Source organism: Astatotilapia calliptera, chromosome 11 (genome assembly GCF_900246225.1).
Source record: "Astatotilapia calliptera chromosome 11, fAstCal1.2, whole genome shotgun sequence".
Lineage (NCBI taxonomy): Eukaryota > Metazoa > Chordata > Actinopteri > Cichliformes > Cichlidae > Astatotilapia > Astatotilapia calliptera.
This window is the reverse complement of record NC_039312.1, coordinates 29,545,410-29,572,048: the sequence shown is the minus strand read 5'-3', so window position 1 is coordinate 29,572,048 and position 26,639 is coordinate 29,545,410. Positions and strand designations below refer to the sequence as shown.

Genomic DNA, 26,639 nt, shown 5'->3' with positions numbered 1-26,639 from the left:
TGCTCCATTGTGATGTACCAGTTTTGATTTTGTCTTCCAGTGTTATCCCTTTGACAAAATCTGTTCATAGACAAACCCCTACAGAGGTACTTTATGATAGTTCTCGTTTTAGTAGGTGTCACCAGAACTATGTTTTACCATAGGTAGACAAACAGACCTACAAGGTAAAAATAAGACCATCATATCTTTTGTGGTTGGTCAAAAATTGAACTTGATTGAACTTGGTGAAGTTGAAATGATATTCTTGATCTGTTTTCATCAAGAAGATATTTACATGCAGTGAACAAATATAATCTAATTAGTGCAACAGACAATTATGCTTCATAAATAAAACGTTCTAGCTCTTAGGGTCATGGAAAATGAGATGAGAAGTATATTGTTATGTTACACGCAACAGTTTCAAGTGTGTAACAGTGTAAATAAGGGACAGGTTGTTGAAGAAATTAGTTTTTTTTTAATTTCTTTTAAATTTACATTACAATTAAATTAATGCCAGTTTGTTCATCAAGAAATAATTTCAGTGGCTCCTTGTTCTTGTTTCATTTTTTGTGCTTAATTTTAATTATTATTTTTTCTATGGATCATAATTGTTTTTAATTTCCACCAGGATGCAAGGATGTTTTGATGCCATCGAAAAGAAATACGTAAGTCACATTTGACCTTTATCAGTCAGAAGATTTGTAATGTACACATACGTTAGGGGAGATTTAAAAAAATAAATTGTAATTTCCACTTTTTTTTGTATCAGAGCAACTAATGCAGTCAAAATGTTGTTTTTTCTTCCTCACCAGCTTCGGACAGTCATTATATCTGTGAGTATTTTGCTAATACTTGAATGTGTGTTCTTGAATAATGACTCTTTGTATTAAAACCAGTTAGGGTCAGCCTGGAAAAGCGAGTGTATCTAACACATGAGCAACTAAATGTCGGAAGAGCTGTAATGTTTTAGATAATTTAGTCTTATATTCTATGCGGTACTGATGTTTGTCCATTTGGCCTTATTTTTTAGATTTATACCGACCCAGAGAACCCACAGGTAAATATCAGGTTATCTTTTTGCAATATTCACTGTTTAACAATTTGAAGGCTGCTCCAGTCTACAGTCTGCATGCCTAAGTATCTATGGGCAAGATACTGAACCCAAGGTTGCTGTCCCATGTGTTCATTGGGGTATGAATGTGTGTGACCGTTAGATGGAAAGAAACTGGTTATAGAAAAAAGTTCTTGTATTATTGGGTGAATGAGGCACTTTGAGTAGAGTAGAAAAGTGATATATAAGAAGTGGTCCATTTTCCGTTTACTGTCTCCATAGTGATTACCTATAACATCTGGCATGTCGTCTTTTTCAGAAAGTGACCGAGTTTTACCACTTTAGGATCCAGTACTCTGCAGCAGGGGCACACATGGATTTTGAAAGGTGGGGTGTGTTTATGCTTACAGATTACACTCACGTATGAGAAAGTAACTTGAGTTTCTGTTTTAATTGTTACCTAGTCAATCTTTGAATTTGCCTGTCTTTCTTCGGGCCAGAAGTTGCTTGAAAGTTGGAGAAAAGAAGTGAGGAGCTTAAAGAGTTTTATGTATGAGTAAAACTTAAACCCAAGGTGATATGTCTGTTATTGTGTCAATAAATCGAAGCCTTGAAAGAATGATTACTATATCATTGTATCAGCACTGGGCTACAACTGAATTAAAGGGTGGAGCTCTTAACATCTCTCCAACTGCATCATCTTTGAAATGTGACTTCAGAGTGACTGGCTTATGTTAGACCACCCCAAGAAACTATATACCCTTTACCTGCCAGTGTAATGATTGTCTGGCAGAGCAGCTGAAGTAGCGGGCCCTTTTATGCTCATTTTTCTTCTTGCTTGACTTTCTTGATCAGCAATAACAACATCAAAGTCTCATCAATGTCATGTGGAAACACCAGGAAAGCCATCATCCTGCTGGTGAGGAAGCTCTACACTGTGATGCAGTACCTGGGCCCTCTGCCAGAAAATGTCTACCTCAACATGAAGCTGGCTTACTATGACGATGGTAACACTCACATCAAAATTAATGATTAGCATTAATTATATAGAACCCACATTTTTTTAAGGCTTTGAACATTTTTATTATTATTTTTTTATTAATTCATTATACCAATCACAATAAAGACTCTTAAATCCAGTGTTTTAGGTGGTGCTGCTTGATGTCTCATACGTGCCCCAGCTTTGATCTTTTTTGGCAGTTATTCAACAATGGTGATGTGCTTTTCTGTTTTTTGAAAAGTAGACAAAAAGAGATGAAGGTCTGGGTTTAGATGATTCATACGCAGGAAAAACAGAAAATTTTTCAGTGTGTTGTTACGATTTGCATATTTTCCTCAAATGGTGTCCAAGTGAATATTAACATATTAACAACAGTTCATTAACTTTTTTGTTTTTTTTACTGCCACTAAGTTTCTACACATACTCACACATTATATATCTATTCAGCTAATGCAAGTATCTAATCACACAATAACATAGTGAGAAACCCAGCCCATGCGCCAGACAGCAGTTGAGAGTACCCAGTCCTCTTGGAGTCACTGGATGGGGTGCTGGAGAGTGCTCCATCCAGAAACTTCATTGTTTCGCAGAGAGACTGTAACACTCATATGGGCAATAACAATGTGACTTGGAAGAACTGCCTGCCCTGACTTTGAATGTGGCATGGTCATTGGTTCAAAACAGGCTGGTCTGCGTATTTGAAAAAGCTGCTGATTTTCCCTTTCACTGTTGCTTCACTCTGTGTTTGCTTTTTTATTTTCCAGTTACTCCTCAGGCATACCAACCACCCGGCTTTAGGGAGGCTGACTGTGACACTATGGAGTTTGAACAGGAACCTGTCAAACTGACCATGGGGGAGGTGGTCAGCCCCTACCATACCTTAAAGTTTGACATGGCAACAGAAAGACACAGGCTAGAGCAGGTTAATTGAGAGAACTGTAAGATAAAGGGATAGAAAGTGATAAAAGACATTAAAATGCATATAAAGGTTTTTGTCTTTCTTTTTCATGAGGTTTATGTTAAATGTGCAGCTTTTTCATATTAGCCCTTCTGAGAGCTCAATAAGGCATATTCTTTAATTATTCAGGTGGAGGAAAAGTGGGTCTTGAAGATAGATGAAGAAGATGCCATCACCCGGGTCAGTGGACAAATACTTGGTTTTTTTAGCCCATTAAGTGATTTATGTTGTTTACAGTATTATTTATCCTGCGTAATAGCACATTATCATTTTAGACACAATAGTCTTTACAATGGCCAAAAAAGCATTGCTAAATGTGTTTTATTTACATAACCCTGGTAAATCAACATGATGTGTATAACTCGTTGGCGTTTTTATAGCAGATTTTACAAATTTTCCTGCTTTTTTTCCTCGAAAATGTGCTCTACATATTCATTTTATGTTAGAATGAAGTATGTTCTTGAGATCATTGTCCAATGCACTGAAGTAGTAGCTTCACTACTAACATACAAAGTGGGAAGTACCTAAATGATGCAAAAACCGGTGAGTCAGTGTCAGCATTTTGTCATTGTGGTAAGTTTTGACATTTTCCAGTCATGATATTCAGTAAAGCTGTTGTAACCCCATAGAGTGAAGACCCTAAATGTGTGGAGGAGGCTCAAAAGGAGAACACAATCCTGGAGAACACTGGTAAAAATCTGTAAACATAAAACAGTCTAAAACAAAGCAATAACTGAAAGTCTCCCATCTTATTTTGTTAAACTTATTTTCAGGATGTCTCAGTTAATAAACTGAAAAATCTTAAACTGAAAGATGTAGAATAAATATTATTGCTAGACTCTGTTAGTAGTCTTGACTAAATATGATAATAATAACTCAAGCTGAACTAAAACAATCTTAAGGTATTTGTGTTTTATGAATTCTAGAGGTGCAGGTGAGCTGTCATGAGGAGATCAATACTTGTGAGGAAGTCACAGAGGTATGTGTGACTCACTGATGATGCTCAACACATTGTGAACAGGTGACATTTAAAAATATATGACGACTTGGCCGTTAAAATGCACTATATCTGTTACATATGCCTGTGGTTTGTAGCTTTGTTGTTGTTTGTTGCATCGACTCAAAATATAAAAGCCAAACCAAAGAAAAACTTCTTTTGAGAAGTTATAGGAGAAATTATAATATTTTGTATCTGAGCATTCTGAATATTGATATTCTAGCGTTTTTTGGGAGCTGAAACTAAAAAAGTGTTTCAAGAACTGTTTTGTAAAATTGACTGGTTAACTGATGTGGAGGTTTATGGCGAGGTGAGGCTTATCCCCTAATGTTTCCATGACAGATAGAAAAAATAAAAATAAAGATCTGGATTTGATTCCAAATGTTGATCTTGTAGCTGTTCATCGAAACTCTTACTATGAGGTCCAAAGAGATACAAGTTAAGGAAGCCATTTATGAGACTCAATAAAAGGAATGAAACAGTTAATGCATTATTTTTGTGAATCCTTGAGTTAAAGCTGAAAGTCTGCACTATTTACAAAAAAACAGTGTTATTATCCAGAAATGTGGGGGGTTAACTTTGCCTTCAAGAGCGCTATAAATGCTAATACTAAAAAGTTAAGGACCTCTAATCTGTTCAAAACGCAAAAATGCTGACGGCAGCCGAGTGCCTCAAGTGTACTTAATAATCACTGGCTTTAAGGATCATCTCTCCTCTGTCAGATGGACACTCTGGTGAAGAAGACTTCTTATATGGAGGTGGGGACGAAAAGGACCAGGAGTGGAAGGATCATCAAGCCAACTATGGTCAGTCTAACATTTAAAACCTATTAGCTACAGGTCCTCGCCTCACTCTATTACAGCTTGACAACCCCCTCCACACTAAAACACTTTGTAACTGTGCAGAAATTGAAATTGTACTTATGAAACTCTCTAGAGTTTGTAACATTTTGAACAGTGGAAGACTAGTTGCCTTTTTTAAGGCAGCAATTACTATATTATCATGTAAACCTGATGTCTTAATCAGGCACATCTTTGAAATATATAATAGATATGGGCCCAATAAGGTCATCTCTGCTCATTTAGGATGTAATGGTCTTCAAGCACAAAAAGTAAGCACAAAATCAGGCATGAAAATGGTCATGTAGCTGCTTAAGTAGCATTGCTAACATCTTCTGTAATTCTGTATTAATGAAAACTCTTTTTATTATACAGACTTTTGTAGATTTTGCAAGGTTGGAAAAGTAAAGTGTGTTTCTCTACGTTTGTCAGCAGGAGACAAACCTAAGCATGCATGGGCAACAAACAGACTGTAGTTAAATAAATGAAAATAATTTGGTAGTTTATCCAAAACTACTACCTGTTGTCAAAAGAAATGTAAATGTGGGTGGAAACATGTCCTCACATGACCTATCACTCGGTTCGTAAAAACACGATTTGATTTGTTTGATAATACTGCAGTATTCGTGCATAACCAAGATGTGTTCTGCAGATTTAGGATTAATAAGTGGAAAATGCGTAGGAACCGTTTGTTCCACAGATGAGTCAACACTGGTCGCTTTGGTTTCTCAGAGTGGGATGGTGCCTGTCAGTAGACACATAAAGCCGTGCTTTACTAAATGTCAAATGCATGTTTCTTCTGCTGTTTTCAGGCTTCTCAGTTTCCCACCAGTCAGGAAACGCCGTCCACCGACTTGCCTACGAAGAAACGTAAGTTTAGCGAGCCTAAAGAACGCTACTGACATCACAGCCTACTGTTAATCCAGCAGTGATGTTTTTTCTTTTTTGAATTTCGATTTTGATCACAAGTTCCACAGTTTGATTTTTAGAACGTGTTACTGACTTTTTTTGGCGATGTTTCAGAAACATTTTGAGGTTGTGCCATTACTGTCCGATGGTTAGGTTTGTTGTTTGAATGACATAGTGATCTGAAATACATTGTTAAATGATGTTCATCAGTAATGTTGGAATACCTATGCCCAAAACAGTGTTTGTTACTTTTTAATGGTTGTTTGTTTTATTGTAACCATTATATATGCCCTATGTATAAATCAGTTTGCAAACTTTAATTAAATAGAAAGAGGGCATCAAAGTATAACCTGTGTTTTCAACTTGTTAGTGGAAAGGGGGACAAGGTACTACAAATTTGGCTGTAAATTATAAAAATGAGTTTTTACACATAGATATTTTTGCTGTATTTCTAAGTTTGTGCATTTATTTGCTCCATAGTGTAAGGGTTTATACATTTTCCACTGGAGTGACAGAGCTCCAGTTTAATGAAATATGCAGCACTACCTGCTGTGTCAATATCTTATGAATAAAATAGGGCATTTAAATTTTTTCAGATGATACATTTTTCATTATTAGGTGTCATAAAAACACTGTGGTCATTTCTTGATTTGGGAAAAGATGATGTACTCAACCACTAAAGCTTAAGCACTGAACACTTTCAACCCATCTCTGAAAGAATGTTTAAAAAAACCCTGCCTGCCTCTTGGAAAAACAAAACCTCAGTCTTTGAATAGACCCTGAAATGCCACCATTTGCATGCGAGGTGCCTTAAATGAAGCTGTTAAGTGAAAGTGGATTATATCTGTACACAGTGACCTTTGGGCCCAGATAAGGGCCCATCAGCAGCCTCCCGCCCTGCAAGCTGTGTGTTTTTAATCTATTGTTTTTCCCAGAGAGAGGGACATTTGCTGATAGACTGCCTTAACCCACTGCAGATCAATACTGCAGGAAGCCTTTGTGATGCATATCCAAGCAGCCTGCCCCCTCTCCCCACGTCTGCAGCAGGCCAGAGTGGAGAAAGAGAGACTCCATCAAATCAGCCCTCACTTCCTAACTCAGGCATTGTCTTGGTCGTCACATTTATTTCATAGTCTTTGTGTTTTATGGGCATTTCTGAAAACAGAGAAGCATAAAGCAGAATGGACTGGGAAATCCATGGTGGACAATACCCACTCACCGATGCGTTGGTGCTCTTTATGAGCTGTGAAATGAATCAGGGTTACCTAACCTCTCAGCCTGACTTTAGTGCCCTTTTCAGCATTTTTATTATTTTAACAGCAGGAGATTCTCTTGCTGTTGATAAGTGATGAAATGCCTTGACAACAAAGGCTTCTTTACAGGTGTTTTCATGTATTGTTGATAAACAGTATCTCAGTTATAGTAGAGATATTGTTACAAAGAAAAAATGCCTCAAGGCCTGGAAAATATAATGGCCTGACAAATAAAAATATTGAGAAATTATCTTCACTCAAAGGGGTTAACCTCTGGTGATTCAAGACTTTAATGCTTAGAGACGCAGACACTGTTCACATTTTTGTTAAAATTGTAAGAATGATATAAGGCCATGCTTTAAGGGTTGGTCAGTGTTCCTGTTAGGCACGTTCCAAATATCTAATGATAAAGGGTGGAAAAGAAATCTAAATTGCATTTTTACTTAGATATCAGATGAAACCATCAATCCTTCATTTGATCCTGGGACTCTACATCATTTCTGTACACACACGTCCCACAGAAATGAATTCTGAAATTAAATTCAGAGACACACGTCCAGTGGCCAGTGTTAACAGATCAATCACCTGGTCAAACAGCAGGAGGGGCCCACCGGATGGCTCTGCAAACCAATCACAAATGTGGGTTCGGATTGTCTAAGTCGATAGCTCTGGTCCATGGCTGCTTATGTACGGTCAAGGCAAGACACACTGACAGGCTGATGGACAGACAGCCGCAGTCCATCCCAGGGCTCCATATAGATTAAAGCCAGCTTCTGTTGGCCTATAGTGGCGTTGCTGTGATTGTGCCTGCAGGGCCTATAGGCCCCAAGGGGAGGCTGGGCTTTACAGCAATGGGGGAGGAGCACAGGATGGAGTGGACATCCAGCCCAGGGACCGTGACCCTTTTGACCTTGCCAGAAGGGCAGCAAATGTTTCCGAGCTGATTAGCGCTTCCCCAGCAGAGTGCCCTGCTCACAGTTAACCCCTTGGAATCAGATAGTTGGCAGAGATATTGGATGAAATCCAGAAAACATGTCATTCACGTATCTTCTGGAAAACCACATAAAACAGTGAACCATATCTCAATGTATTCTTGATCACTATAATTAATGTTACTATTAATACTATTACTATTGCTTCGCAGTATTTTTTCTTTGCCTTATTTTACTGCCTTTCACCGATTCTCCTTGAAAATTTTGAACTTTGAATTTCCGAATTTGAAAGAGAGTTGCAAACAGGACTTTCCAGACAGTTTTATTGGTTAATATGATTAAAAATGTATCTTAATATATATTATTGAAATAATTCCTTCTGCATAATAAGTAGAAACTCACGTGCATTCTGCTAAAGCAAAGCAATTTTATAAAATGTAAGATAAAATGACATTAAAACAAATTAAAGAAACTGAAACAATTAAAAATGCAGATCACTTTGATTTTAAAGTGTTACAAATAGATATAAATAAGCAAATACTCAAAACAACTTTACAAGATGTAAAAAAAAAAAACCAACAGCCTTAATTTAAAAATGTATTAGTGTTGCACATGTTTACATGAATCTCATGTTCATTCTCCCACAGTCTGAAGTAATTCAGTAAAAGGACGAGATGTCCTTTTCCTGTTTTCCTTATGTGTGGCAGAAGGGCAGCGTTGCTGGGTAAACACTGCCCTTCTGCCATAAATAAGATAAACATTACAGGTACAGTGCGGTGGAAAGGATCATCCAATAATAATTTAATCTGATAAATGATAGTATGTAACAACATTGAAAAAGTTTACATACATATAACCAGGTAACCATATAGACCAACAGTCTCACCATAAAAAGAGTGGACAAATTTAAAAGCAGGAATGATGTATGCTGAATGTCCACAAGGGGGTGATAAGTAGCCATGGACTCTGCTGTACGTATGAGGCCTACATAGATAACTCTGTGCCCTGTGTCTTGGCAGAAAAGCATCTTCTCTCTCATGCACGCCTTAATCAGCTCATGCAGTTTTGCTGCCACACTGTAGACAATTTAAAAAGCATGCGATCCTACTGAACAGCCAGCACAAGGCTATTCAACTTGTCTTTTGAGAGATACTGCAGTGGAGTCAACAGTATTGATCCAAATAAGGAATAATAAAAGGAGGGGAGGATGAGAGCAGGTGGTAGTGGGCCAGCAGATTCAGGGATTTAGTTGCACACCGTGTTTGTATGGTCAACGCTGCTGAGCAGCGAGGGGACCAGTACCTACTCGAAACAGATGCTCAAAGCAATGGGATGTGCCCCCATTGTGATCAGAGTGGACAGCTGAATTGTTTATCACCAAAGGGTCCTTTTCTTCAGTGGAAGACCCGTGCACAATGGAGCCCCCACCGTACTGACATACTGAGGATTTCTGCAGGGTGAAGCATAGAGGTGGGGGGTGAGTAGTTTGTGTGCATTGAGTAATAGGGGGTTTGTAGGGTGAGCCTCTGCCCGTACCCCCTTTTTTCTTTCACTGTGCTCAGATGGACCTCTCTGTGGCCCCCCATCTACTCCATAAAGCCCCCCTAAAGCTACCGCAGGGCAGGGGTTTAAATGTCACGCTTGGCCATCAGAGCGCCCAGCCCCCGGCTCGTGTCTCCTGGGGGAAGCACGCCAAGAGACAGGGTGAGGGAGAGAGGAAAGCTTAGGAGAGGGAGACACTTGCCCTTGCCCCATTGTCCATTATGATAGGCGTGAGCTGGTAACTGACTCCAAATCAAGTGTATCCTCTCACCACGTGCCCTAGCCGTGTCCTGCTTCTGCTCAAACACAAAGGCCCTCTGTGTTTTTATTTTTTCAGCCATCCATAGGTGAATAGCTGCTTTGGTCATGGTATGTCTGAACGAGCAGCTTAAAGGAGGCTGCAGAGTCTAAATTCAGCTGGCCAACGGACTGAATGATAAACACAGTTTGTCACCCCGAGATGCTCGAGATCCATCCACATTGCACTCTGGTGAGCTCTAACATAGCAAGAATCAATGCTAACTTTTTGCGTTCAGTCACACAAGAGGGACTTCAAAACGTTAAAGTGAGTGGAGGGGGTGTGGGGTGACAAAGTGTCAAGCTGAAATACAAGTACAGGACGAAATATACGAGCTGCTGGCCAACTTTATCCCGGCCCAAGGTCCTGGCCCATACCTTATACACACACAAGATTGAGTGTTTTATGTATCTATTTGTTCTAAATAGTGGCACACTTGACCTTGAGGCAAGATGTGTGTGGTTGCAGCTTGGCCCGGGAATCATCCCTCCTGTCAGAGACGGGAGGGAGTGACCTTGAACTGCCGAGGCACAGGCGTAGCTGAGTGCACAAACTCATTTAACTCCTGGGTTTGTTATCGACATGCTGTAATCGTTAACATTATGGATGATGAATAACTACTGACTGCCTTATACCTACGCAATATGTTGCCGTGCCATGCAGACTTGGACCAGCTAGGGGCCCACAGTGGCATTCGTGATGGTCAGGTGACTAAAGGCCCACATCACTTAGAGGTGTTTTTCTACCCACTTACAGCGACAGCTCATCAGGAGAGCCAGCAAAGCACACCAAGGTGCTTAAGGACATAGATCACTTCTGCGCTTTACGCTTTTCTCTCATATATATGTATATATATATATATAATTATTTATTTATTTTTTAGCACACATACCCCGATGTGTACTCAGGAACACTTAACCTCTAGCATCGGCTGTTCAGGCATCTGCAGTGGATTTTTTTTTCTCTGAGTCTGTATTGATCGTTCTAAATGGTTGAATTTACTGTAGTTTCTGAAAAAACTCAGAAAACAGACAAAGAAATTATTATGGTCAACATTGCCACAGCTGGGGGCATGAATTTTACATTTTTAAGCAAGTTAATTAATGTAGAAGTCATTTGTGAAATGAGCACAGAATAAAAACACTATAGAACATTGAGTTCATTTTTTTTTAGAGCTGGAGTGATAGCAGTGTGGTCTCTGATCACCAGATGTTCACAGGAACTAAAGTAAAAAACTAAAAGTTCCTTTGGGCATTCTTATTTGCATCTCCCCCGCATCTGATGAATTTATCTTAATTTTGAATTAGATTAAAAGATCAGCCAGACACAATTCTGAAGTAAGTCTGTCAGCATTTTAACCTGTTAACAAGCTATAAGGACAAAAAAAGCAGATGTCAATTTTAGGCGAGGATGCTCTACATTAAAACAGAATCTAAAATATTCTTTCAATAAAAATTCTAGAAGCAATCAATCAACAATAGTCTCTCGTAGTCTATCAATATGTCAATATGTTTGTTTAAAAAACAAAGAAGAAAACAAAAAATGATGGACAGAAAACCTTTTTCATTACTAGTTAAACAGATAAGGAAACTTCATGTACTTTATGGTAACACTGACTTGTAAATGCTTTGTTAATGTCGCATAAATTTTGTTTGTTAGCACACTGTGTCACATTTGCAACATAAAGATAGTATTGTATATGGTTATATTTTGTATCCTTACCTGAGCTCACCTTTTTCAGAAAAATAGACCCGTTCACTTAAAATCAGCAAGTGGAGCAAAACAAAAAATACATAAATAAAACAAAAAACCCAACAAAACAGCTGCTATTTCAATGAGAATAGAATCTTTTGTGTGTCACACATTATTCAGAACAACATATGTATTTGTCAAGCATTTTAAGAGGTAAATGTTGCTCTTGCTTGCATCACATACATATTGTGTAGTGCTCAAATGTCATGTGTTTGAGTAAGAATAATCTCATTTCAAGCCCTAATTATAATTGCAGGTTTGTTCTGGTACATTTCACAATAACTTTTATCAAAATTAAATAAAAAATGTACTACATGATGCAATCCCTTGTGCAAAAAACATAAAATAAAATTGTGCTAAAAATTTCTGAAATTGTACTTGTCAAACTCACTGTACAGTGAAATACCAAATGCAAAACCAGGTCACTGCTGTCAGGCAGCTTTTCACAAGTTGCTCAGAAGTTTTCTGTGGCACTGAATGCACATTTCATATACAATAACTCAGTTTTAACACTAAGCCCTCAGTTTGACCACACACAATCTGCCAGAGGATACAAGAAAAAGTTTGGGATTTTTTCTTCTCTCTCTCTGTGGCCTTAGGAGTTTGACTTTTGCCCTGCCAGTGTTTTCCTGCTCTCCAGGCTTTGAGAGCTTTTCATCTCACCAAGGTGCAAGGGCAGCCACTTCTCTCCACTCCCAGCCCCTTCCCTCCCGTCCAACATGGACGTACACATGCGGATTTCCAATTCAGCTATAGTGTGAGATTAGCAGCTCCACCACCCCAAGGCTGGCTTAAGACAGGAGGGCAGACATCCAGCAGTGTTGGTGGGATGCATGCGGGGGAGCAGATCCCACAAGACTTGTTTGAGGCCACTGTGGATTCGATGGATGAATCCTCAAAACACTCATGTGGTTGTTTAGGCTGAGCTGTGTTCTGAAGTGTCAATTTGTTGTCAACTTGATGACCTCACATATAGCTAACTCTCCACTGCGTGGGGAAAAGACATTTAAAGATATGTTATGTTGAAGAAAGCTATTTGATCTGTGGGCTTTTTTTGTTTTCTTTACTACAAAAACCAATAAAGCTGCGTGATTTTTGTTTTTAATTATTGAGGTAATGAATTGATCCATATAACATGATCATGCACGCCGCCTTATTGTTGTATAGGCACAATGGTGCTGTAGGCGCTCTTTTTTTTTTAAACAAAATTTAACATATTTTCTGATATGTTTCTAATTGTGCCAGCTGAACTGTAGCAAACCAGATCAGGAAACAAAACATGCGTAAAAGAATGGTAAAAGTTTTCAATAAATGCACACAAAGGTAGTAATTTTAATATACTTTTTTTTTGTTTATTGAACTTACCCTGCACCCTTAAGAACAAAATAGACCTTATTTATTTGACAGTATTACCATGACCTGCAATTGCACATTATTCTGAAATGCTTTTGGCAAAATTCAGCAGACTTACATGGAGATCTATATTAGTCAAAAAGTGATAGGACACCCAGGCCATTTGGCCACAAACCTCCTGCAAAACCCATCAGATGGAGCAGGCATCCGGTAGCAATAGCACCCATTACAACTGACCCGTAACATGTGGCCCAACTACAACTAAATTGTGGCTGAATTATTGATACAGTGGCGTCGGCCGCTTTGCAAGTGGGGGCATGAAAGGAAGCCAACATGGGAATGGTCTGCTAATTTTATATGGGAGCCTCAGGGCACATTCCTACCACTGAAGACCAAACATATTGACATATGTGTGTAGGGGGAGAGACTGTATATAAGTGCAACTTGGTTCGAAAGGAGAAAAATGGACAATATGACCCTCCATATAGGCTCAACCTCATCCACATGTATTAAGTCTTCAATTTTTTTTGTAAATATGGCTATAAAATGTGAAACTTTGAGAGGTGAAGTGGTGCATGAAAGGAGAACTTGACTGGTGGAGTAAAAATATATGCAATGTCCTTTACACTTTTGCTCTCCTGCTTTTCAGATTTCTTCCTAAACTCATTACATCTAAACTGCCTGTTTCACATTCATTTGTCAGTGTAATATCAATACTGTACTGAGAAATGGTGAGTTGAATGATGAGTGATGTATGGGATCATGTCATTTAGAAGGGTGGGCCAAGGGGGGGTGTGGGCTGTTTGTAGCTAAGCCAAGGTGGTTGACCATCAGTGAGCTGACCGGCTAATTTCTCCAGAAGTGCCAAAAGCCTTTGTGTTCTCAGTGCACTTTTATTTCCACCTTTCTTGGAATTGTGATGACCGTGCCTCGGGGCGACAGAGACACCTTGAGGAGTGCCCACCTTTAAATTTACTGCTCCATGACTTCAACCATGACCCCTCGCTTGAGGGATCCCTCAGGCGAGATTTAAACGAGCTCCCCCAGGTCTGCAGAGGCTCCTCTATTCATCGTCACGTTTTTAAAGACATGAATTGGACCTCTCTGATGGTTGATAGTAAAACTTAATTTAAATGAAAAAAGATTTCAGTAAATTGAAATAAAAAACATGCGGGTAAATGCAGCATGACACGTATGTGAAAATAGTCTGCCAGAGAGAAGTAAAAGGTAGAATTTGAAGTGACTGTGACAGAAGGACAGGAGGAATGTTGAGGTTTTCTACAACTTTCTGTCTTTCTTGTTTGCTTGCTTATTTGTTTTGGTAGGAATTTTCAGTTTCCTTAATACAAATACAGCTCCACAGTATTTACATTTCATCAGACTCCAGGCATTTTTCTCTTGATTTGATTTTTTTTTCAACTCATCTTTCCTATTAAATATGATCGCTTACATTTTTACAATTCTGCCTCTCTCTCTCTCTCCCTGCTGTTTTTTTTTGGGGGGTTTTGCTATTATGGAGGGCGAATGGTGAGAAAACCATACAATATACAGGCTATTGATCCACGCCCATCACTGCAGAAAAAAAGTCGGTACAGGGGGTGGGGGAACGTAGGGGGACTGGACACAGCGATCGATAACCTACTCTATCAGCCGTTTCCATGGCAACCGGTCGAGCAAGGACAGAGGGTTGCCATGCATTTTGCACCTGTCTATTTCCTATACCTATCGTGATAATGAAAATGTCAGAAAAACGAATGCAAAGGTGACAAGGGGCTCCTGTCTGGTGTCAACTTTCACAATTAAAAAAATTACATAAAGGTTAAAAGCTTGCTGGAAATCAGTGGTGAAAAATGGCAGTGAGGATAGTGGTTCTGTGGAGATTTAGGTGACCCTCCTTATGGGGGTTGAAGGACGCTCGAAGGCAAAGTAGGTTGCGGCATGTTGGGTACAAATCCAGGTTCCTTGTTCTGTGTTATTTTCAGAAGAAGACGTACAAATGACAGTTTGAAAATGGCAATTGTTTCCTGACACTGGAGACTTGGCCTCTTTTGTTGTTGACCCCAATTTGGAGGTCGAGCAGGCATGATCAATGTGGTGGTCATTAGCTCGCCATGAGCAACTGTAGACGCAACAGCAGAGAATTATGGCGTGGTAGATACTGAAAAGGACTGAGAAGTGAAGACAGGCAGGAGGGTGGGAGTGGTGCTGTGGCCAAGGTTAGCCCGAGCTTTCTTCAGATCAAAACCCAGCAGGCTGAGCCAGACAGACTGTCAGGAGAACTTGACACCCAGGCGATCACTGAGTCTCTGTCTTTCTGACCATCGCAGGCACTGAACTTCTAACCCCGATTGAACCACAGGCTCCAGAGCCATGGCGCTGAGATGGGTTAGCCCTTAGAGAAGGGAATAGATATCATGATCTAGGGCCCGTGTCGATCATATACTGTATTGATCGCCAATTGCAACTACTGCTGAAAATGCAGGATTGAGAAGGAGAGAGCAAGAGACAGAGTGGGAGGGAAGGCAATCAGCTGTGGCTTCTTGCTACGCTCAGTGCTCCTGTTTCTGGCTGTTGCGGTTGCTGACATTGCTGCATAGGAGGAGATGGTGGTTCCTGAGAGTGTTGTATGAAATGCATACGGCTCGTGCATTTCTTTGAAGACTGCCCTGTTTTACAAGTGTATTCTGGTATTTTCATTGAGGGAGAAGTCATGAATGACAAATCACAAACTGCTGCGGATTTGCTTGAATGACAGCATAGAGAAACTCGAGCGTGAGCACAGCATGCTGGTGTGTAGAAGGCAGCACTGCTGTGGACAACACAGCGGTTGTCCTCTAGCACCAGAGGCATTCTGTGTTTTGTGAGCTGTGACAGCGAACTATTGACAGGCACGTGGCTCAACACTGTTGTTCAGGGACCACTGGCTACTGAGCTGACCTTTGACACCCCATCCATGCGCTAGCCTTCATTGTTAGGGGTAGAGGAAGTGGGAGTAAAGGGGAAATAGATGACCCTTGGGCTCCAAATGTTTGGATCCTCCTTCCCCCACAGCTTCACCCCTCCCATCCCAACACTATCCATCCCTCCCCCTTGCCTTACCCCTCTTCCCCCACACACTCCACCTTATGCCGATCAATGACAGTTTCATGTGGCTTCTCTGGGCTTGCAGTGACGTGTGTCCTATTGATTTATCGACATTACTCCAGGCAAGCAAACCCAGAAGCCCCCTCTCTCAGTAGGCAGCCAGACTCCAACCCAGCAGAGGCGTACCTCCCTCTGCGCCGGGTGAGCCCGTGCCAAGTCATCCAACTGTACCAGTATCTGGAAGCAGCAGCGCATTAGTTGCAAACAACTGAACAGTATTCTAGTCTGACTGCATGTGTGCGTATGTCACTGAGAATGCTTTTAAGCATCACCCCTCCCTTTCCCAGTCTAGTTTCAGCCTGTCCCCCCTCTTCTCCTCTGCCCTCCATGAGACATGTAATAGGGACAATGAGTGAGACACCCTGGCACTCACAAATGCATTTACTGTCGCCTCCAATTTCCAGAGGCGACTATTCCACTTTTATGGTTAAAAGGTTCTTTTCTTTCGTCCGTGTCAATGTCATGCCTATGTGGTCATCATCCTTGTGGCTATTGCTCTCATCTCCCCTTTTTGCTGTCTTTTACTAAGGGGGGAGGCTCAGACCAGCCCACCCTTTTACACTCTTCCCCACCCCCCTGACTCTCCTGTGTCCAGTGTATTCAGGGAGGGGAGGGTAAGAGGGCATCTGGACACTCCCTGTGGCCTGGCTAGCCGGTGATTTGGGGGGTTTTCAGAGGGGAGGTGATCCAACACCATTAGGCTAGGACTGTGGCGATGGCAGCTGGCCCCAAAAAAAAGGAAGAGGAGGGGGGTCAGGGGCAGCTAAGAGATCAGTGACCTGGCCACAGTGTCCAGCTGGGGGGGTCATTTCACAGTCCACCTCCAGCCACGTGCTGGATGACCATCTGGGGATCTGGCAAACCCCACAACAGAGGTAGAATCATCTTCTTAGTTGCAGAGATGGACAACAACAAAAGTCAAGAAATCTGTCAGCCTAATCCGGAGTGAGGTGGGAGGGAGCACTGCAGCTGCCTGTTGTTGTTTAGTATTAAGTGTGCAGAACTACTTTTTAATGCAATAGGGTTGAATGTTTGCACTTCCAAGAACTTTAGTCTTTGCGAATAAATGCAAATAGATTATTTACTGCTTGAAGTGTTACTTGTTTTTCAATATATTTTTCTGATTTTCTTAACAAAGGAATTTCAGATATGAGTTATATCAGTATCACACATTTCCAGACACCACAAATAACTTGCATTGTCTAGCAAATAGTTTCCAAAAATTTTGTTTTTCATCCCAATAGAAACGAACAAAAAGCAGCAAAACTTCGCATCAAAATAGCTCCAACCATTCTACGTTTTGAAATTAATTATTCTTTCATTTGATGCGACATTCATGAGTTTACATTGTCAAAATTAGTAAAGATAACTATAGTTCAGATATCTTTGAGAAACGGGAGGTGTCACACAGGACCCCAGATGGACCACCGGATTCTCTTTTAGCTAAGCTGCTCAGTTTGATGACTCTGATCAGAGAGCAGCAGATGAGCACCGGTTTCTTGTCATTTCTAACCTGACCCCTCCTTCTTTGTCTCCACCCCTTCTGTCTTCTGCTTCCAAGCTCTGTCCTCCCCCATCTTTTCATCGTCTTCTCCTTCTCCCAGAGCCCTCTGTCTTCGAACTGTTTAAGGTGATCGAATTTTCCCCATCCTCCCAACGTGGTCAGAGGGGATCAAAGGTTGCTGACCCCAGTCTGATTGTAAAGATTTCAGTGAGGAAACTTCATCATAAATAGAAGTCCTGCTAAACAGATCTGACCTTCTAGATGTTTTTATGAGCTTAAAAAAATCACATTTTTTGATTTTAGTGGGGACCTTGTAATCCCTTTAACATTTATCATTGTTCTGCTAATGAAAGTGATCTTTGTGTTCATGTCTGATAGGCTTCTAATTAGATTCACATAGACCCATGTGGAAATGATCCAAAAGATGAGCCAAGGGAGTATTGGAGTGGTGGAGTTATTGCTCTCAGAAACACCAAAGTGCCACAATGTGCTGAAAGAAATTCATAAATGTGGTGGCGGAGTGGGGTGAGCTGCAACTGTGCACCAATGTAATCTTTGGTCAGCACTTCTTCACGGCCAATACCATGAAAGGAGAGAAATGCTCCTCTGAAATTTGATTAATTGCTGTCTCTCCGCCTCTCAATCCAAACATTGGTGGAAATGGAGGCCAGTTGACAGGACAGATACATCAGCCTCGGGACCTGCAAGCCCCTGGCAAGCAGAGGCATTTCTTATCCTGTAACAGGATATCCACGTACACTGAGGTGTGGAAAAGTGAGAACTGCATCGTCTTCATTTGGCCATAACAAGGGAGAGAGGGAGGAAGATTGTGAGGAGGGAAGGTATGGGGAGGAGGGGGGACAGCCAGCCAGCCAGGCAGGCAGGCAGCTCTCTAGGTTGGGCTGAGGCGTATCGATTGATTTCCCAATAGCCTCTGGTCCATGAGCAGCGAACTCTGGCCCCGGTTGCTAGGTGACCACACCATCCAAGATGGAGAGCAGGGTGATGAAGGGTGACAGCAGCTCTGAGGGTCAGTGGGGCCACTGGTCATTCTGCAGCCCCTCTGGGACACTCCGGACATGCAGATAATGCAATGAAATTGGACCTCAGCTTGCAGCGAAACTCGGGCAAAGCAGAAATATAGAAAAACAATATCAGAGCACAGTGTTGTTGTGTGGCATATTTGTTGTGCTCGGCTGTGATCGATGCTCGGTCAACATGTACTGTATCATTGCACGCACGTTGCCATATGCACGTTTATGACATACATTAAAACAGAGTACAATTGGAAAGCAGCTGTTAGATCAGTTTTTTATGAGGTTTCAGGTTTCACGTCACAGCATCTTCTGCAAAAATAGATTCCCTGAAAAATATTTATGGCACCCGTGTGATTTCAAAACGGCCGTTGACCATATATGAAAATATTGATTTGGAAAACAAAGGGCTATTCAGATAGTCATTGTCTAAAACATATTGCCTAAATTTGAAAATGGAGGTTATTGTCTTCTTGCAGTCACAGTAAAAGTACACCACAGTTCTCATTACAGAGCCAAAGCAATTTACTGAAATGTACAATTTACAAGCAGAAGAGGTCGAGAAATTTATTGTCATGGTTCTGCCAATATAAATATGCAGCACAGAGTTCCTTTTGTCCGGAGTGAAATTTTTTATCCATTGTCGTTGTAGGCTTAAATGCAGTTTATAATATAAAGTGCTTTTCCTTTCTGCAGACTGATTATAGGCGTGCAAGTAGAATGTTTTACAGCTTTTTATTCCAACTGTGGTTTATGATAAGACATCTTACATGAACATGTGTTTTTACTTATATAGTCTTCTGTTTTAAATAATCAGTCAGCGAAAGCTTCAATTTAAAAGCATTATAAATCTTCGTCAAATGCAGGCTACACACAAATGGCAAACAGTACAAAAGAAAAATACTGTAAACATGAACTGACCATAATCTATATCACATATTCCACAATGATACATGATACCGTAACGCTTTTCTACATATCGATTGTTCCACTGCGCGAGTGAAAAATGATATGGAGGTAAAAGAGAAGAAGAAGAAGCAGAAGTAGGAGGAGGAGGAAAAGAAGAAGCACGGGGGGTGGAGGGGTGGGGGGATAAACTGGGAGACAAATGTAAAAGGATCTACCTCACACTGTAAGCTTTGCACTGAGACAGAAGTTACCAGAAGGCAAAAAAGCAGCACAGAAGGGGGTGGGAGGTTTGTGTGTGTACTTGTGTGTGTGTCGGGGTGAGGGTCATGGGGAGAAACCCATTCAGTCAGCCCTGAAAGGCCACCTTGCATTCTTGCAGTTGCCTGTGTTGTTCCTGTATGAAGGATTTCCCTTCATCCTGTGCCATGCCTCTAATGTCCTCCTCAGAAGGAGCCTGAGTTTTTTCATGTCTGTTGGAGTTCCATATCCTGAGGAGGGAGGACTTATGTGTCTTTGTGTGCGCGCTTGTGTATTTTCCTTCCTGCTATCTATTAATAATATTGGGGAGAGAGACAGGGAGATAGAAGTGGATGTTTGCTTTGGTATAAGGCGAGATGTTTCTCTGTTTGCAGCCCTAAGCTGTGTGAGTATTCAGCTCTTAAATATTCCCTTCCCTTGTGATTTCAAACTATCTTGTGCCCTAAAGGGATGCATGGACCTCCCTGGCCAAATATCCACATACCTTTAACAGCAACTGGCAACTGACTTTTTTTTAAATGGGAGAATTTAGGGCTTGGTGGCTGGAGACAGAGTTAAAGATGAGAACAAATGGAACAGAGCAAAAGTACAGTGCTGGATATAAAGGCAGCCATTTATTAGGAGAGATTGGTACCTTAAAGCTTCAAAACTCAAAAACTGTAATAAGTGAAAAGCATGAAAAGTTCAATACAAGCTAAATGTTTTAAATTATCTGCCTAAAACCTTTTTTTTCTATTCCAATCTCGTCTTTGAGAAGCATTCAGTCCTACAGTTCAGTCCACCTGCCTACAGCTGTGAATGTTTTCCAAAGCATTTTTTTCCCCTTTCATCAGGAGAAAGTTACACACTCTCGTGTTTTGTCATGTAGATCACTGTAACTTTAATGTAACGATTGAATTGCTTTCAGTTTAGTCAACTTGATCAGAATGCTTGTACTGATTTTAAAATGACGATGCTTGTTTGTATGGCGTGTATTTGGGAGTTCATGCCAGGTTTCATGGTGAAAAATCAGAACAGCTGCTCTTTCAGAATTGATTGACATAACAGGTCTTTTGACTTTACCTCCAAATTGCTGATACGTGATCAGGGCTTTTTCTTATTAAAAGAACAACTTTGCTTGGTGCATGTATAACCAGCCTTTAAAAAAATTATGATATGCATGACCATTTTCTCATCCACCATCACTCTGTACGCTCCAAAAGCATATGTCTGAAGAGTTAATTTACAGGTGGAAGAATAGTGTTTGATAGCACCGAGTGTGGGGCTTGGGGTGCGGCTGAGTGCATGTTATGTGTGTTTATAGCAGTGCAGCTCAACTTTACTGTCTGAGTTAGTTTGTTTAAGGATCAGGCAAAAGGGCTATGACTCTAAAAGTCACTGCTTTGAGCTGACCCTGTAACCTGAATTTATCTGTCACAATCACTAATGTGACTCTGAGACTAGCAAAAGGCCTCACTCTTAACAACCAAATGATTCTACAAAAAAAAGTCCTGCATCAAAGGTATTTGAGCATTTCTTTAACTTCTTTGTCAGCTGCACTCGAATCACTATCAGTGTACGTCCCAACATCTGATTACTCACACATGAGAAGAGTTTTGACATAATTTTAGGTCAGGCTTTGCTGTTTATTAATGTGCCTTCTAAATAAAATGACTTGAATAAATTACCATTAAGGGCCTCTGCACCCAAGAGAGTCCTGCAGTTGTGTGTCCGTGTGTGCGTGTTGATCCGTATGTGTGCGTGTGTGTTTAGCAGCACAGAGCGAGGGGGAGGTGGATGGAGATCGTATCAATCGCCAAGCCAGGCCATTGAATGTATTGATTAGTTACCTTTCTTATTAACATGCTGATTAAAGAGAGAAGAGAGAGAGAGAGGGAGAGGGAGTGAAAGAGAGACAGATGAGGCTGCACACACACACGCACTCCTTCCCTCAGCTCGGATGGACGGAGAGGAAGCAGCAGCCGATGCCGGGGAAAAGAAAAGGATGCAGAGTGGATTTAACAGCCGAGCAGGGAAGGAAAATCAGGGAATAATTGGGAAGAGGAGGAGAGAGGGAAGCGAGGAGCGGATGCAAGAGAAGAGGAGGAGGGTGAGGAAGAGGAGGAGGTGGTGGCAGTGGTGAGGGGGTGGAAGTAAAAGGGAGGGGGGTGGTGGTGGTGGGGGGGAACCTGACTGGAAAAACCAGGAAAAAGAGAGAAACCCTGCTGCCTTTGATCCCCCACCAAGTTACACTGGCTGGATAGGCTGACACACAGTTTTCAGCTGGTAGACACACACTTTTACACCCACACACACTCTCACAAGCTTATACACACACACCTGAAAGCTAGCGTAGACACACACTCACACACCCTTAGAGACTGACAGGCCTTGGCAAACGCATGCATTACCGCAGCCGAAAATAGCTGCGAGTTTTTATGTGATCAATATGTAGATGCTTTTTAAAAGGTATTTTTATCTGTTAGTGACCATGTTAAGCAGCATGCAACAAGGGATTTCTTAAGATGCACACCAAGGTTGCCTGAGAAAGGGCGTGTTTTATTCCGATAGGGACCAGAAGGTGTGAAGGGCAAGATGGAGGAAGAGAGGGAGGGATGAAAAACAGGATGCAAACTTGTTTATGTGTATGTTTGTGTGGAGGCATTTGAGTTGGTGTGTCTGCTTGTTTCTCAGTAATTTTGCATGTAAGAGAAGAACGTGGGTTTCAGTGTTTCACCAGGGAGCCGACTCTCATTAGAAATGGACATGTGCATGTTGTCTCATTTAGAAAAATAGCTCAGGCTGTTTGCCGCATACAGTAATATGGTGACATTTTCGGTAATGTGTATTTTGTGCAGTGTTGCTGTGAATGTATACCTGCAGCTTGCAGTGCTAACAATCCAGGCCCAGAAATGCATGTGTGTATTATACATTAGGCCATGTGTTGTTCTTGCGTCTTGTTTTTCTTTAGCATGCGTGATCTTTGTGTGGAATCTTTTTAAAATTCACTCAAAGTATGTGTCTCTCGGCCCTGCCATTAATCTGATCTCCAATCAGAAAACAAGTGGAAAATGACAACAAAACAAATCCACTGACTGAGACCAAACTCTTTTTTTTTAACATTATTTGGTTGCCTAATTACTAAAGTATATTATTTTATTTTTTATTGGAAGGGAAAAGGGTTGAAAATGACCTTCACAGTCCTTTCCCCCTACAAATGTTATTTTTTTCTTCTTTTTTCCTTTTTTTTGGGGGGGGGGGGGTAAGTGTGAGTGGGTTTGATTAATTTTGCAAATGATATTCATGTACATTCATGTGACATCTTATTGGCCTCCACTTAACACTCAAGCCCCAGAAAAATAAATTGGATTAATTATTACTAAACCCCTGCACTTTCAGCAACAACACCTATATGCAATTAAAGCTTAGACAAAAAAAAATTTGTAGATGTAAAACACAGTTACAATTTAACATATTTGTCTCAGTATAAGGTGATGAACATGAAAACATAATTTCTGACCGACCTGCACAGTTAAAGCACCAAATTTAAATCATTTTTCAAAACTTGGTGAAAACGTCTGAGTGCAGGGCTTCGTTTACTTCCACTGCTCCCCGACTAACATTGGAAAGCGCTAATTGTTTAACTTTTACGAACTTGTAATGAGCACTGACTCAGAAATAGACACATGCACAGAGAGGGGGGGGGGGAATAAACTCAGACAAGTTGCAACTTATCGACCTTTGCACCCCCTTGAGCTCCATTTTGCATAAACACTTTTTCTTTTCTCCCCTCGCGGACGGGGGCCAGCAGATAATTTCATTTACATAAAGAATGCAGAGCCAATTACAGAGGGACATATTTGCATTTTATATGAAAAATAGTTGTAGGGCAAATAGGAGGCTGTTTAAAATGCACGGATCGATATTAACTGATGTGCGCTCACACACACACACAAACACACGCACACACCTACACTTTATCCCTTACAACTTCACAAAATAAAAGCTTTTATCTTCCCATAAATAAAAAAAAATTATAAAAAGTCCGAGAGATATTTTAAACACCTTGATATGCTGTTCGAAGGGAAAATATAACAAATGAAATCATTTAATTTCTCCTCATGTTTTCTTTGCTTTTTGCAAGTTTTGTAGATTTTTTTCTTTTCTGTAGTGCATTATTGGCTCGTGGGCACAGGAGGCGAACTCAGTGAATTAAACGAGTGAATTTGCATTAATCCAGATATGATCGATAATAACATTATTCACGCTGCGAAGTCAAGTTCCACATCACGGCGTACACGATCATTACTGCAACTAAACCTGCAAATAATAGACGAAAATAATGTGATTATCATTCATTCACTTGCTCAAACTTTCCAGCAGCAGCTCCAGTAGGCTATTTTACATTTTCGACCTGATGGAGGATGGGGCCAGGTGGACTCCACTCTGTGTCGAAAAAATAGATTTTTATTTATTTATTTAGGGGGTTTTTTTTGTTAAACATATTTCTATGTTTTGAGCTGTAGGCTAACTTAACCACCGCTGAATATGGTGTGAGAATAAATATCTATTATAAATAATATAGTATAATATTAGGCTTTATTCATTTTGCTGTAATATTTAGTGTGAAATCGAGTGTTCATATTCAGTTAACAGTGTGTGTGTTTGTGTGTGTGTGTGTGTGTGTGTGTGTGTGTTTTTTTTATCAGGCCATACACTGATAAATTGTAGGCCTGCATCATGAAAACATATTTGCCTGCAGCTTATTCTTGTTTGTTTCAACCCCCCTTAAAACAGCGTATGTGAAAAGGCCATAAAAGGATCACCCAGCATCATATTGATCACATTTTCTCATATTGGTGAACAGATCAAATGCTGAAATCATTTTTAACTTCATAATGAGCCACGTGTATGTTGCGCAGAATCAGTCTTGCAGGTTAATGAGTGCGTCATTCATTCAGCTTGTCTGATAACCAGCTAAATGTGTTGAGTCAATATGGTGGTTACATCTGTGCTCATTTCTACCATTATTATCATCAGGTATATTTTGTTCATTTTCTTCCCATTCAGGTCTCATCTAGCCATACTTATTTAGTTATTGATTATTCACATTGTGATCTGTGTAACGCCAGGTCTCGTGGTAATAATTGATTCTATCGATCAGTTAGGGAAGGGAAAGGGGAGAAAAGGCAACAACAGGGGCAAAGGAAGAGAAAAACAGCGCACTGTCAAAGTGATAAAATATTATTATTCACTAGTGAAAGTTTTATTTGTAAATTATAACAGGGTAAATTTCACTGAGCTCGTGTGATGTCAAAATTAAATGTTTTTGTTTGTTTATTTTGCAGACGCAAATTGTTACATTTTATTTATTAATTTTTTCCCTTTGTCTTTGCTAGTTTTCAAGTTATAACTTAGTTATTATGTGCTTTAAAAAATACAAACATTGTCAGGCACCTTAGTAAAAACCGGTTAAATAATAAACATTTTTAGAAAATAATATAAGGAAAGTTGTTGCTTTAATTACATTTGTTAACTCTTTACAAAGTCAGTCTAAAGATGTGCATGACAAGAGCATTAAAACTAAGTCTCAGTCGGCACAAAAACGTCAAAGTTTGATTAATAAGTTTTAAATGTCTGCTTTAAAACTTCTATCTGACACAAAAAAATCAAATAACAGTGCTACCAAAATTTCTGAAGTCAATTTAATAGATAGTTTTTTGTCTACATATGGAAAAACCATTATTATTATTATTTTTCTTTTTAAATATTTCCGCTGGTAAATAATGCCAGGTATCTAATAATAAAAACCATCTTTGGCAGCATAAGGAATTTATTACTTTATTAACAACTGTAGTTGTGATTTTTTTAATCGTCTCGTGAAAGCCATATTTGCGTGTCTTGCAGAGGAACAGGTGATATTTGTTTTTTCACGGTCGCCCTTTTCTAATGATTTCCATCACATAGAAAATCCCCCACTCCCACATATTTGTCTCACATGGTTTTAGTTTGGATCATATATAAACTAGTTGTAAATAAATGTGCGACGTTTATAGCAAACCCTTCATGGCACATTGTCATTGTCAAGCAAAATAGAAGTGACAGGTAACGGGGGGCGGTGAAATGAGTGAGAAAGTTAGACTTGATGAATGTATATGTGTGAATGTGATGAATAAAACCAACATTACTGATGGAAACTTCAGGTATGAAAACTGAGCTTTTCACACCTGAAGCTTTTTTTTGTAATATCCCTGATGAACTTTGTTTCCAGTACGCGTGTTTATGAAGTTGTTTTTTGTCACAAAAAAGATGAAAACTTGTCCACTGTATATTTTTCTTTCAAAATAAGACATGGGGGAATATTAACTGTTCTGTAAGTTTTCTTACATATGACAATAAATAACTTGAAAATCAACTTGTGTTTTGTGTTCATTGTGTAGCGTATGCGTGCTGCGAGCTGAAGTGTTTACACACCCACGCAACACTCAAGATTGTAGATGCCACAAATACCAGCCATTATCGCGCGCGCGCGTGTATGTGCGCTTGCGTGATTAAATGACGCATGGGTGTGTAGATGAGATGAAAACAAACTAATCTAATATGAGAATGAAACCTTGAATCTTCCACCTCATCATCAACAAGAGATTTTTAAGGATGCATGAATATATGAAATATATATTAATGTCTATGTTTGCAACTGAACAGGCAAAATCTCATGACTTAAGTCACCAGAATGAGAAGGATGCTGCTTTTTGTCGTTTAATTCTTCAGAATAAATTCCTTTTCCCTGAAACAGGCTGCATAAAATCGTCAATTTGGGTGCTTATTTTTTTCTTTTTCACGGCTGCAAAGAGAGCGTCAATATCTCATTCAAAACTGCAACCCTGCGCGTGCGCTTCATCCATTATGATTTACCCATAAGTGATCACGTTTACTCGGTGATTAACC

General features: G+C 40.1%; 1 protein-coding gene across 4 annotated transcripts in view; it reads left to right on the top strand.

The window, feature by feature from the left end:
- Window positions 1-26,639, top strand: part of LOC113031648 (HORMA domain-containing protein 1) — a 42,045-nt gene that overhangs the window by 2,630 nt on the left and 12,776 nt on the right. For 2 of the 4 annotated variants that reach the window (XM_026183924.1, XM_026183925.1), the window contains exons 5-15: window positions 608-644; window positions 792-812; window positions 1,010-1,036; window positions 1,350-1,417; window positions 1,886-2,037; window positions 2,795-2,952; window positions 3,118-3,168; window positions 3,618-3,678; window positions 3,915-3,967; window positions 4,708-4,791; window positions 5,637-5,694. In XM_026183924.1, the coding sequence (XP_026039709.1) occupies window positions 608-644; window positions 792-812; window positions 1,010-1,036; window positions 1,350-1,417; window positions 1,886-2,037; window positions 2,795-2,952; window positions 3,118-3,168; window positions 3,618-3,678; window positions 3,915-3,967; window positions 4,708-4,791; window positions 5,637-5,694 (770 nt within the window). Of the gene's footprint in view, window positions 1-607; window positions 645-791; window positions 813-1,009; window positions 1,037-1,349; window positions 1,418-1,885; window positions 2,038-2,794; window positions 2,953-3,117; window positions 3,169-3,617; window positions 3,679-3,914; window positions 3,968-4,707; window positions 4,792-5,636; window positions 5,695-6,710; window positions 6,850-12,109; window positions 12,409-26,639 lie in introns of those variants that run through there. The other 2 variants (XM_026183927.1, XM_026183926.1) reach the window with 2 other exon arrangements.